Here is a 12523-nt window from a genome sequence, read left to right as displayed (position 1 = left end):
GCTGCTTCTGTTTTTTTCCTGACTCTGTAATGGTTTTTTTCACTTTATTCCACATGCACTCTCACTCGTTACAGTGGGACAAAACCCCTGCATTTAATGTCTGCTTCTCCTGGGTCTGCACATTTTGTTGCTCTGTCATTCCCATTTGTGAAATGAGAAGTAATTATCACATTAAATTTATCTGAGTGACTGGGAAAAATCCATTAACATTCTGCATAAAAAGACACTTCTTGTGAGGCTCATTTTCCTGGTAGGAAATATGTTGGAAAGGGCTGGGAGAGATGAGCTGCTGTCTGTAACTTGGTCTGATGTTTTTGTGCACTCCCTTAAAATTTCCAAGTTTTATCCCCTATCTTATGCTCTTAGAATTTCTTCTCCTAGTCTTTATTTTAATGTTAAAACATTTATACTTTTCTGTCTACATGTACATTTCTTTTGCTCAAATAACACTGGGAAACAAATGAGGTGTTTCATGTTATCTGCATACAGTTTCATTCCTAGGAAGCACATGTTTCCTCTGGAATATGGACATGGATTCCTCTCTTGCTCATAAGCAACATCAGGACTGATATTTTTATGGTGAGAAAGCTGTGCTGAGTTCTGAGATCTTAATTACAGAGATGGTTTCATTTCCATTTCATGTTTAGGGAATTGTTGGCATATTACAGAGAAAATGGAGACTAAAGGTGTTGGAAAAAGTCTGAATTTGTTATATATTGTTTTCCCTCTTGCATTATTATAAATATATTTTTATCAGCAGGTCTGCTTTCATTTTTATTGAATAACAGGCAAGAGCTGATGATGCTGTTGCATCTAAAGCCTTTGCAGCATTTTGGATGCTGCTGAGGAGCTGCCTATTGGTAATCTATATTTATGCATTAATAAAGAGCCTTGTTACTCTGAGTACCACAGATCTAAGGAGTATAATTAGTTTTCTATTAAGTAGGTAAATACATAATTCTTTTATATATTCATGGATAGATGGCAAGACTAGAGAGACAGCCACCTTTTGCAAAACAAAAGACTGTTAATTTCATTGAATAATTTCATATTCTGCTCAAAATCTCAGGAAGTTGGGGGGTTGTTCCCAGCCTAACAGCCTCTGGAAAAGCTGTTTCTGTAGACTGTTTTTTTCAAAAAGTTCCTATGTAAATTATATATTTTAGCAATATATGACACAGCTCCGAATTTTTGAGGGTGTTAGATCCATCCAGGATTAGATAAGCTGGGGTTTTTTTTCCCTCATAATATTAATATTTAGAGGCTGAATCTTACATACATATGTATAAAATTTAAATAAAACATAGGAGAAACATGAAATAACAAAAAGGGTTTTGGACTTACTGGTTCTTCCTCAACTCTGCCCTGAATCAGCTTACTATTAAGATATTTATCTTTAAATCAGCCACACAAGAAAGATTTTACAAAGTTTTGTAAATTGAATTGAAATTCAAGAATTGAAACTGTGACACCCCCCCCCTCCCAGAAACAAGTGCTGTCTGGTGCTTTGGGTGCTGGTTTTTTTTTAATTTTTATTTTTTGCAAACTTGAGTGTATTTACAAAGAGGAAATCTGGAGAAGAATATCCATTACTAAATGCAATTAAAGGGGAGGGAAAAAATCCAGCAACTTACTGCAATTCTTGTAAAGAGCTTTGCTAATCCTCTGGGAATAGAAGCCACTGATGCTTCTGGTTCCAGAATTGTTCTTAATTATCTTATTGCTCTATTCTCTGTTTTTCCAGTGAACTTCCCTTGGTTCTAAAGATCATCACATTTTGCAGACAAATGAAGTGGAGAAGCAAACTCTGAGGGCTTTGCAGTCCAGGCACCGTGGAGGAGGAATATCTGACACCAAATTCCTGGAGATCAGTGGGTGTTTACTGAGACTGGACCATTTTTCAGAAGACAGGATTATTGTCAATATTTGTAAGTTCTGCATGTATATTTAAATAGCATGCTTGGTTATTTTTAAACTCTATTATTTGTGATGTGGCAAGGCATTCTAGCCAAAATATTTCTTGTTCATTGTATCAAACTTCTGTGTACGTGGGTTTCAAAGTGTTCAAGTATGTTGTGGATTTTTGAAACTAGATAATGCTTACTGGGTTTTTTTGATAATCCTTCTACAGATTTGTGAAGTTTCTTTCCCTTGCAAATTCCTACTCATGAGGAAATGCAGCTTTGTCTTCATTATCAAATATATTACCTGGGTTTAGAAAGGAAAGCATGTATAATGTAGGTTTGAGCAATTGCCAGGGAGACAGGATTGAGCCTATTCTGCACATTTATATTTATTTTGTGGAAAATAATGGATTGTGTATTCTGTAGCCCTCACTGTTTGGCTCAATCCACATGAGTTTAAATAGACAAAATTATACATGACTATATTCCCACTGTATTTTTCTATATTTTATAGAACTGTTTTTATTCCTTTTTCACTGTAGTAATAGTTCTTCTGTAATTTTAGTATCTTGTTCCAAATAGAAATATTTTTACTTCTTATTTATAGGACAATTCAGTGAATAAGATATTATGTTATTTTTTCAGAGTGCTTCTAAGAAGACAAAGGACTTGAAAGGTGAGCAAGTTAAATTGCAGTCATTAGTATTTTATCTGTGCTAAGATAGATTGTTTCCAGTAATCCTAAATGTGCAAGTTTGCAAATTGATGTTTTATGTGTATATTGTACAAAATTGTAGAAAATGCAAATGACAAAATTTTCTTCCGTGTCCTGCTTTCACAGAAAAATGGAAGTGACCCTTGATGAAAACATGAATTATTCCCACAGAACTGAAAATCCAGCTTCAATGCAGATTTGCACACAACCCTCAGAATGTTTCTCTTGTGAAGAGAAACAGCCTTGAAGTGTGTTCATATTGTTTTCACTCTAACTGGACAAAGAAAATTACTGACCACTCTAATGTGGTTTATAATTTGAGGCTTTTTAAAGATTTAGTGACATTCCTGTGCCCAAAGCTGTAGGATCTCCAAGCAATGTGGGGTTTCAGATATGAAGTGTTCCTGTCTCCACTGCTGGAACTCCAGGATTTTTTCCATTCAGTGGCACAAGGACAATATTTGTCTGATTAAACCAGGTTGATAAGAAACCAAACAAACAAAAAAAAAGGCAATCTGTTCTACCCTCAGCAGAGTGTGTTATCTGTGAGGATGGGGAGGCCCTGGCACAGGCTGCGGAGCTGTGGCTGCCCCATCCCTGGGAGTGTCCAAGGCCAGGCTGGACAGGGCTTGGAGCGACCTTGGATAGTGGAAAGTGTCCCTGGCCATGGCAGAAGGGTGGAATGAGATGAGCTTTAAGGTCTCTTCTCACCCAAAGCATTCTCTGATGGTGTATTTGTTGCTTGTGTCAGGTTCTGTGTGGTTGTGAATCAGACAAGATCAGCTGTGTGGTTGTTCTTATCTGTGGTAAGCTCTCCTCTGTGTTTCCGTGCCTCATGGCTGAGGTGACACTCACCTCTCAAGGATCACACACTCCAGTTTCCATCAGGCACTGCCACAACTCTGGCAGAGCCCTTAAAGGGATCGTTTTCCTGGGTGCAGGAAGCCCTCTGTGCTCAGCATCCCAGAGATCAGGTTATGGCACAAGCAGGGCTTTTTAACATCCCTGATAGAATCATGAGAATGGTTTGTGGCACAACCCAGTCAGAAAGTAAAGAAGAAAAGCGGAGATTTTTGGGGTTTGAGGTTGTTCAGGCTTTAGCAATGACTGGAGGATGAGGCAGTGGTTTTAGGCAGAGGTAGCTGAGGCTCAGCTCTGCAGGGAAATAGAAGCTCTGGGATGCTCTGGTTTGCTTTCTGCATTCTGGAATGGGTAAGGGCAGTGGGAGCAGGAACAAATGGCATAAAGACCCTGCTAAACTGTTCTGGCTGTGGGCGCAGTGAGAATGTGTCCATCTGCCTCATTCCTGGGATGACAGCAACCAATCCACTCCCTGCTGTTTGTGGAAAACATTCCTGGGCAAAAGGGACTTGTGGCCCTGTAAGTGCTGACTTGAGGTGCTTGTGTCCTTCCTCACAGACTGCTGGCTCATCATGTCCTCCATCCTTGGGAAGATGAAGAAGTTTGGCAGTTTTGACATGGAGGAGTCTGAAGTGACAGATGAACACACAGATGGGGAGGACTCTGTCCAGGAAGCCCCTGACAACCCCCAGGGCCCTCTCAGCTCCAGGGTGCACCCACCCAAAAGCAACATTTTTGCAAGACGGGGCCGCTTTGTGATGGGGGACAGTGACAAGGACATGGCTCCCATGGACTCCTTCTGCCAGATGGATCACCTGATGGCACCTTCTGTCATCAAATTCCATGTGAATTTGGAGAGGGGCAAACTTCACAAGTAAGTTCGCCTGGTGAGATTTGGTTGTAATGAGTAGTTTGACAGCTGCAGGCCATGGTTCCTAGAGCAGCATTTGTTCTCTCCACTTGAGCATGACCATTTTTTCAGTTTCTCTATTTTCTATGCCAAATTAAGGAGCGTTGCAACCGAAAGTGACAATAACTGTTGTCTCTTGGCATCTTTAAAAATCTCTCTCTCCATGGATATTATGCCCAAAATTGGCAGTAGGCCTCAGTTCTCTTGCTTGAGGCTGCTCAGTGAATGGACATGGTTCAGAGTGAGAACAAGGGATTGCCTGGCTCCAGGCTTGCAGTTACACTGCCAAGCTTCAATGCCTCTTTGATCACTTTTTCTCAGCTCTTCAGCAACAGAATTGTAATTTCATCATGAGAGTTGCTTGCAGACTTTGTTCTTTTAGCCTTTGCAGGGGTACCTATTCTGATCTGCAGCATTTAGTACTTCATCTGAGCAAATGAAGAACAGTGTTGTGGTAGTTGACAAAAAGCCTGCTAAATATCTGACTTTAGGTAACTGACATTTCCCCTTTTTAGGCTCCTATCTACAGATTCCATCACAGGCTGCTCAGAAAAAGCTTTCAGATTTTATGACCGCAGAAGGATCTTTGATGCTGTAGCCCAAGGCAACACAAAGGACCTCAGTGACCTGCTACTCTACCTTAACAGAACCTTCAAGCATCTCACAGATGAGGAGTTCAAAGGTACCTTTTAGTGTCACATGCCTTGAGTTGCCTTCTTCTTCTTGCAGTAGTGCTCCTGAGATGAAAATAAAAAAGATAATTATGTTGCATGTCTGCAGGAGGTCCTTTAATAGCCCTATTGATTGGGCAACCCATTGATTGGAAGGTTACAGGAGCTGAAATTTTCTGTGAAACACGAAATGAGGTTTCTCGTCTTTTGAAAAGAACCTCATTAGTTCCTGCTTGCCTGGTGGGTTTGTAATCACTTCTATATACCTACCATTTTTTGTTTTACAGAGCCTGAAACTGGCAAAACCTGTTTACTGAAAGCCATGCTGAATCTACATGATGGGAAAAATGATACCATTCCCTTGCTGCTGGATATTGCAAGGAAAACTGGAACTCTGAAAGAGTTTGTTAATGCAGAATATACTGACAACTACTACAAGGGTAAGAGAAACAGCTGCTGCAGGGAATGCTTAGGGTGCTCAGACTGAAATGGGGTCAGGCAGGGCTCTCAAAGTCTTGTGCATGAGGCATTATGCACCCCAAAGTTCTGGTGTGTTATTGACAATCTGCATTTGTGCTAGGGCTGTGCCCTGTTAGGTGCAATATTCTGCCATTTTTGATATACAGTGATTTAATTACTTGCATTTGCTGTTTGTGTGGTTTTTTTCTGTTCAGTTGTAGAGCTTTTTAGCCTGCAGAGCTCTCAGTTCCAGCATCTTACATGGAGCTGAGGGAATTGCAGTGCTGAAAGCTCTCAGTCTGTACTAAAAGCTGAGGATTTCTGTCTGATGGGTGTCTCTGCAGGCCAGACCGCTCTTCACATTGCCATCGAGAGGAGGAACATGTACCTGGTGAAGCTCCTGGTCCAGAATGGAGCAGATGTTCATGCCAGAGCCTGTGGGGAGTTCTTCAGGAAAATCAAAGGGAAATCTGGCTTTTATTTTGGTAGGAGTGAGCACAGTATGGTTTTTATTGATGGAGTTGTCCTAGCAGCAAACCCAAGTGCAAGCTGTTAAATAATCCTGTTTATGTGGGACTGCAGGCTCAGAAGTACCAGATGGGCTGTTCCACCTCTAGGCCAAACATTTCCTCCCAAAGACTGAGCTTATAAAGAAACACAGTTGGTAGCTGATGGTGTTCAGTGTGAGCCTGGTGTCAGCTTTCCTTTGTTCTGTGAGTACTGGATCCTTTGTAACCTGCTCCTGTCCTGGCAGGATTTTTTAAGCAGCTGTGTTTCTGTGATGTAGTTAAACTAAAGAAAACCTATTTCAACAGCTATCACAAGAATTGGTGCTGTTCCAGACAGAGAAATTAATCTTTTCTCATGGTGAAAGATGAAAACAATGCGATGTCTTTGTTTATGCACCTCTAGTACAGGGATTTCTGACCACTCCTTCCCATTGCTTGCCATAGGAGAGCTGCCTTTGTCCCTGGCTGCCTGCACCAACCAGCTCTGCATTGTGAAATTCCTCCTGGAGAATCCCTACCAGGCAGCCAACATCACTGCTGAGGACTCCATGGGCAACATGGTCCTGCACACACTGGTGGAGATTGCAGATAACACCAAGGATAACACCAAGTTTGTGACCAAGATGTATAATAACATATTGATCCTTGGTGCCAAAATTAATCCCATCCTCAAGCTGGAAGAACTCACCAACAAGAAAGGGCTGACTCCTTTAACTCTGGCAGCTAAAACAGGGAAGATAGGGGTAGGTGAACAGAGGTGATTGACTGTCTCATTGCTGTGTCACATTATAGAGAGAACATGTAAAACATTTATGCAGAATGGATTTTAGAACTTCATTACTGAGGCCTTTTAGTTAGGAGGGACTGGTGCTGCAGTTTAACTGCACAGTCCTTAAAGGCTACGAAGTGAGTGTGTCTGTGCCCAGCTGGTTTATTCACACCCCACTGGTATGCAAGGCAGCCCCCGAGGAAATAAAGTGGGTCTCTGATATCATCTGAACCACTGGAGCTCTTTTATTTCAGACTGGCTGATGTAACTCATCTTCTGGCAGTTCCCATTCAAAGTGACTGCTCAGAGATGTGTATGAGATCTCTGCTTTTCTCTTGCAGTTTTGAAACAGATAATGCCAGGTTGTAAGAGGTGTTTGTATTTCCCATCTCCCATCACACAGTGAGAAAATTAACTGTGATCTCTGCAGTGCTCCAGTGGTTTGGCTTTAGCTCAGTTGAACAAGGGAGAAAAGACCCTTCCTGTGTTGTGGAGGGGCTGAGGAATGAGAAGTCCATTAGCACTGAAATGTTGGTTGTATTGTTCTTTTGCAATTAGATTTTCGCTTACATCCTCAGACGGGAGATCAAAGACCCCGAGTGCAGACACTTGTCCAGGAAGTTCACTGAATGGGCCTATGGACCTGTCCACTCCTCTCTTTATGACCTGTCCTGTATAGACACCTGTGAGAAAAATTCAGTGCTTGAGATCCTTGCCTACAGCAGTGAGACACCAGTGAGTACTGCACCTCCTCAGCTGGGGAGAGCTTCATGTTCCACACAGAGCATTTTTCCCTCATTTCCATGAAACAGCAACCTCCACCCTGAGCTTAAGGGAACTAGAGGAATCATTTGCTAAAGATTTATAGAATATGGGTTTTTTCGAAGTCCAGGATATTCTGGTCCTAGCAAAATTCTCCTCTTGCTCCTGCACAGAACCGTCACGAGATGCTGCTGGTGGAGCCCCTTAACAGGCTGCTGCAAGACAAGTGGGACCGCTTTGTCAAGCACTTGTTTTACTTCAACTTCTTTGTCTACACCATACACATCACCATCCTCACTGCAGCTGCTTACTACAGACCTGTACAGAAGAATGAAAAGGTACATTATCCTGTCATGTGTCATGGGAACCACCCACTGTGTGATATCCCAAGTTTGAATGAGTGCCCTTAGCATCCAAATTTTCCCCTTTCCTAAAGGCAGGAGAGAGATTTGGCCCTGCTTGCTTCCCAGTCTTGCCCCCTTGCTGCAGCACATTGAGAAACTTAACCACTCCCTGTTCCCCCAGAAATGGAGTTGCTTCCAGCAGCTGGAAGGCCAGGTATTTCTATCTCCAGTTCTGAATACATCTGGTTTCCTGTCTTCTACAGCCTCCCTTCACCTTTGGTTACACCACTGGGGAATATTTTCGAGTAACTGGAGAGATCCTGAGTGTACTGGGAGGCCTCTATTTTTTTTTCAGAGGGGTAAGATATTTGAAAATTTTCCTTTTGCTGTTTGGGTAGGTGTTGGAGAGAATCAAACAAGTTTTCCTGTTTATGAGCATTGGCTGCTTAGATAATCCATGTTTTAGTCAAGAGGTACAAATCATTTTCCTTGACCTGATGTTACTGGAAGGGTCCTCCCAGCTCTTGCATCAGTGTTGGTTTTGAGCTGTTCTTGTGAGGTGTTTTATGCTCCCTAATACAGGGGTCAGTGCTTAGTTAATTAATTCACAGGGGATATTAATATTTCCTTGATGCAAACCTGGTCTTTGTTCCCTTTTCAGATCCAGTATTTTGTGCAGAGGCGCCCATCACTGAGGACCCTGATAGTTGATGGCTACAGTGAGGTTCTTTTGTAAGCTCCAATATCTTTGATTGCATCTCAGTGTGTGGGTTCTGTAGTTGAGGCTGAAGCCACCTGTGACAGGAACTTTGCTATAATTCCCTGGGTTTTTACTACAGAGTTGCCAGTGGATAGTGTTGAACAGATGGGTCTGGGTCTGTGACCTCCTGTAGAGGTAAAGCAAATTAAGTGTCTGAATGTTCAGTGTGTCATGCAGGAGTTAGGAATAGATATCCAAATGAGTTTTACACATTATTTATGCAGAAAACCTCCCATTGGGGAGGAAGCTTTGCCTCCCCAAGGCCCTTTCTCTTCCCAACGGGACAATCCCTTGTTCTGCTCTCTTCCCCACAGGGCTGCTCTGTTCCCAGCACCTGTGGCCAGCTCAGCCCCCTGCACTCACACCACTCTTGTCTTCCAGCTTTGTCCACTCCCTGCTCCTGCTGAGCTCTGTGGTGCTGTACTTCTGTGGCCAGGAGCTCTACGTGGCTTCCATGGTGTTCTCCTTGGCCCTGGGCTGGGCCAACATGCTCTACTACACGCGGGGCTTCCAGCAGATGGGGATTTACTCGGTCATGATCGCCAAGGTCAGTGCAGGGAGTGCCTGAGGGGGCAGCAGAGCCTCACCGCAGGAGCTTCTGCAACAGCCCCATTTCCAGGCCATGCCTGCCTCTCACATGACTCTGCTGGCCTTTGGTGCTATTTTCTGAGTGAAGGGAAAACATTTAAGTAATGTTAAACCCCCCCTCTATTCTTCACCCATATGTTTGATAGCAGTCTTGGTAGGATGATGATGATTATTATTATTTTTATTACTTGCCATGCTTCAAAATAACTGTAATTGGGTAGGCATGGATGCAAAGAGACTGAGAGCAGTACAGGCTGCTCTGGTGGGAGATGGCCCAGCTTTCTACCAGCTGCAAATTTCTCCAGGTATAGATAAAATGTTGCCAAACAGAGCAATTAGCCAAGAGGCAGTGGCTGGCTAATAAACCTCTCTGGGATGTAGCCAGCCAGCCCAAGAGGGGAGGAAAGATGGAACTGCCTTTATGTGGTTTGTGCTCACAAAGAGGAAACTGTTCCCATGTGTATGTGTTGCATTTGTGTGTAAATGGTTGTATGGATAAGAGAAAAATGTTTTCTGTATTAAAGTTTATTATCTCAGCTGGATAATAATGCTTAATGCATGAACAGCCAGTTCAGAGCAAATGCATTCTTGAGCCAAAGCAGGATTTTGTACCAGTTTTTGTTGCAGTTTACATTCAAGATTTAAAATATTTTCCTGTGTTTCCATGCTACAGATGATCCTTAGAGATTTGTGTCGCTTCATGTTTGTCTATCTCGTATTCCTCTTGGGATTTTCCACAGGTAATATTCTGCTTGGAGTTACTTTTTTTTACCTTAAAGAATCTCAGAAAAGTTAGTTTTTCAAGTTGCTTAGACATTTTGATCCCAACAAAAAAACCTAACAAATTAACCTAATTAAAAAAAAATCTCTTTAGAATAACGATTTTTTGTAGTAATTTCATACAGCTTTTCAAAGTTGTAAAGCTGAATAGAAAACCATCCATCCTTTTCTATGTGGAGAAAACTGAGCCAGCACCTGCTAAGAGGGTGTCAGTTCTGGGGAATATTTTATAGGGCAATTTCCCTGGGGTCAATGTGCCGTGGAGGGAATGTGTGTTACCTCTCTGCTCCTTTTCACTGCTTGCAATGAAGTTATGATCTCAAACTGTGTTTCCATTGTGTGAATGTAGTGCTCTTTTTGCCACAGCTGTGGTGACTTTGATTGAAGATGACAACGAGGGGCAGGAAACAAATAGCTCTGACTCTGCCAGGTGCTGCCACGTGAAACGGGGCCGCACCTCCTACAACAGCCTCTACTACACCTGCCTGGAGCTCTTCAAGTTCACCATTGGCATGGGGGACCTGGAGTTCACAGAGAACTACAGGTTCAAGTCTGTGTTTGTCATCCTGCTGGTGCTCTATGTCATCCTCACCTACATTCTCCTGCTCAACATGCTCATTGCACTGATGGGGGAGACTGTCAACAAAATTGCACAGGAGAGCAAGAGCATCTGGAAACTCCAGGTGTGTTGGTTCTGTCAGGCTGCTGTCCAACCTGTGGGGAATCAGAAGAGATATCAGAAAGAATCCTTAGGAGCTGACATGTATCTAAAGAGAGCAGGTCACTGCTTCTTTCTGATTCACCTGAACAGCTCCTAAAAAAAAGTGTATGAGCTCCTTTTCCATGTTTATTTGATGTTTTGACTAAGCAGATAATCCCAGTGTTCCACAGATTTTCAGAATGTAAGAAAAGAAGTATTTTTGTAATTGGACTAAATTATTGGGCTTTGTATGAAGGAAAATCCTGACCAGACTATGAAGAGAGAGATTATGCAAGGGGAAAACCAATCTTTACCAGAATCAGTTTTTGTTGGAGGTAACAAAGGAACTTCACAGTTTTATTCACAGGGCAGTAATTCAGCATTTTCAGTGACATATTAATAAAGGGTGATGCTGCAGTTACAGTGTCTGCTCTAAGATGTTGACAATGATAAAAACTCAGGGTTTTTAAAACAAAGAAAGAATTCAGGATTTGTTTGTGTTTGACCAGCAGTCCCTCAGTGCTCTGCTTTCTTTTACCTGGCAGAGAGCCATCACAATCCTGGACATTGAGAACAGCTATTTGAACTGTCTGAGGCACTCCTTCCGCTCTGGGAAGCAAGTCCTGGTGGGGATCACCCCTGATGGCCAAGATGATTACAGATGGTGCTTCAGGTAACCTCTTTGTTTGTGTATCAAGCCAACAAGCTTTTGTAGACAAACAACTTCAAGTATCTGGTGGTGGGAAGCAGAACTTTCCCCCTGGAGCACTCTGAAGAATGGATCACTAATAATGTCTGCAATGGTCAGTTTAATCTGGGTTTTGGGTCAGATCTCAGGATTGAGAGGTGACATTTTGTGGTATAAACTGATCCTGGAGCTGTCTGGTGATCCTAAGAATAGATCTTGGCTTTGTTGTTGTCTCCCCAGGGTTGATGAAGTGAACTGGTCCACGTGGAACACTAATCTGGGCATCATCAACGAAGACCCTGGGTACTCTGGGGACCTCAGACGAAATCTCAGTTTCTCCATTAAGCCTGGCAGAGGTGAGGCTTTCAGGGACCCAAATCTGCACTCTGGTGAAAGCAGCAGCATGGATTAACTACTGGAGGGCAGTCAGTGCTATGCACTTGTGACTGAGCTGACAGCATTTTCAGCCAGCACAAAATGCAAAGGATGAAATGGGCTCACTGCTCACAGTTTGACTCTCTGGACTAAAAACCAAGGAGCTGCCTTGGAGACCCCAAGCCCCAGAGTGGGAGCTCAGCACCAAAGCATTTCACTGTGCAGTCAGTACTTACCACCTGAAATATGGAAAACTTGTGGAACAGGATGGGAAAGAAAACCACAAAGTCCTTTCTTCCTGCTTCTTTCTTTTTCTTTCAGCAGCTTCCTGTTCAAACCTCTTGAATATCTTCTGTTTCTGTGGAGGGGAAAAAAATTAACCATTCCTTTCCTTTTTAGTTTCAGGGAAGCACTGGAAAACATTGGTTCCACTTCTAAAAGATGGAGAGAAGAGGAGAGAAGAGCCTCACAAGCCACCAGAAGAAGTCAAATTAAAACCTGTTTTGGAACCTTATTTTGAGCCAGAAAATTCTGAGGAGTTGAAAGAGTCAATTCCAAAGTCAGCCTAATTCTGATTGCCTGTGCTGGTTCTCACAAAAGGGACAATCGAGCACTTCATTTACAGGAACAGGGACTTCTGCAAAAAGGTCAGAGGACTTAGGGAATTACCATCTGCAAGGATTTATTTATTTACACTATGTGTGCTAAATAAACCATTTGTTGTTTAA

At 42.6% G+C, this 12523-nt stretch overlaps 1 protein-coding gene across 2 annotated transcripts; it reads left to right on the top strand.

The window, feature by feature from the left end:
* The first annotated feature begins 3 nt into the window (after window positions 1-3).
* On the top strand, window positions 4-12523 carry TRPV1 (transient receptor potential cation channel subfamily V member 1). Of its 2 annotated transcripts, XM_018919458.3 has the most exons (18): window positions 4-579; window positions 1745-1928; window positions 2550-2580; window positions 4039-4354; window positions 4906-5072; window positions 5349-5501; window positions 5865-6005; window positions 6474-6772; window positions 7357-7533; window positions 7734-7898; window positions 8168-8263; window positions 8566-8636; window positions 9046-9211; window positions 9926-9992; window positions 10399-10715; window positions 11278-11405; window positions 11661-11776; window positions 12195-12523. In XM_018919458.3, exons 4-18 carry the CDS (start codon window positions 4053-4055, stop codon window positions 12362-12364), a joined length of 2535 nt encoding a protein of 844 aa, XP_018775003.1. In that variant the 5' UTR covers window positions 4-579; window positions 1745-1928; window positions 2550-2580; window positions 4039-4052; the 3' UTR covers window positions 12365-12523. The 2 variants fall into 2 exon arrangements, with proteins under 2 accessions (XP_018775003.1, XP_030089166.1); XM_030233306.2 differs by lacking the exons at window positions 4-579; window positions 1745-1928; window positions 2550-2580 and adding an exon at window positions 2598-3425.

Source organism: Serinus canaria, chromosome 19 (assembly GCF_022539315.1).
Source record: "Serinus canaria isolate serCan28SL12 chromosome 19, serCan2020, whole genome shotgun sequence".
NCBI classification, from domain to species: Eukaryota; Metazoa; Chordata; class Aves; order Passeriformes; family Fringillidae; genus Serinus; species Serinus canaria.
The sequence above is the reverse complement of the archived record's forward strand: the minus strand, read 5'-3'. Positions and strand labels throughout refer to the sequence as shown.

Excerpts from the sequence above, each read along its gene's own strand:
- TRPV1 (XM_018919458.3), top strand. The coding sequence starts at position 4,053 with ATGTCCTCCATCCTTGGGAAGATGAAGAAGTTTGGCAGTTTTGACATG. Across the intron at positions 6,773-7,356 it reads CTAAAACAGGGAAGATAGGG|ATTTTCGCTTACATCCTCAG; the intron begins GTAGGTGAACAG and ends TTTTGCAATTAG. Across the intron at positions 8,637-9,045 it reads GGCTACAGTGAGGTTCTTTT|CTTTGTCCACTCCCTGCTCC; the intron begins GTAAGCTCCAAT and ends CTTGTCTTCCAG.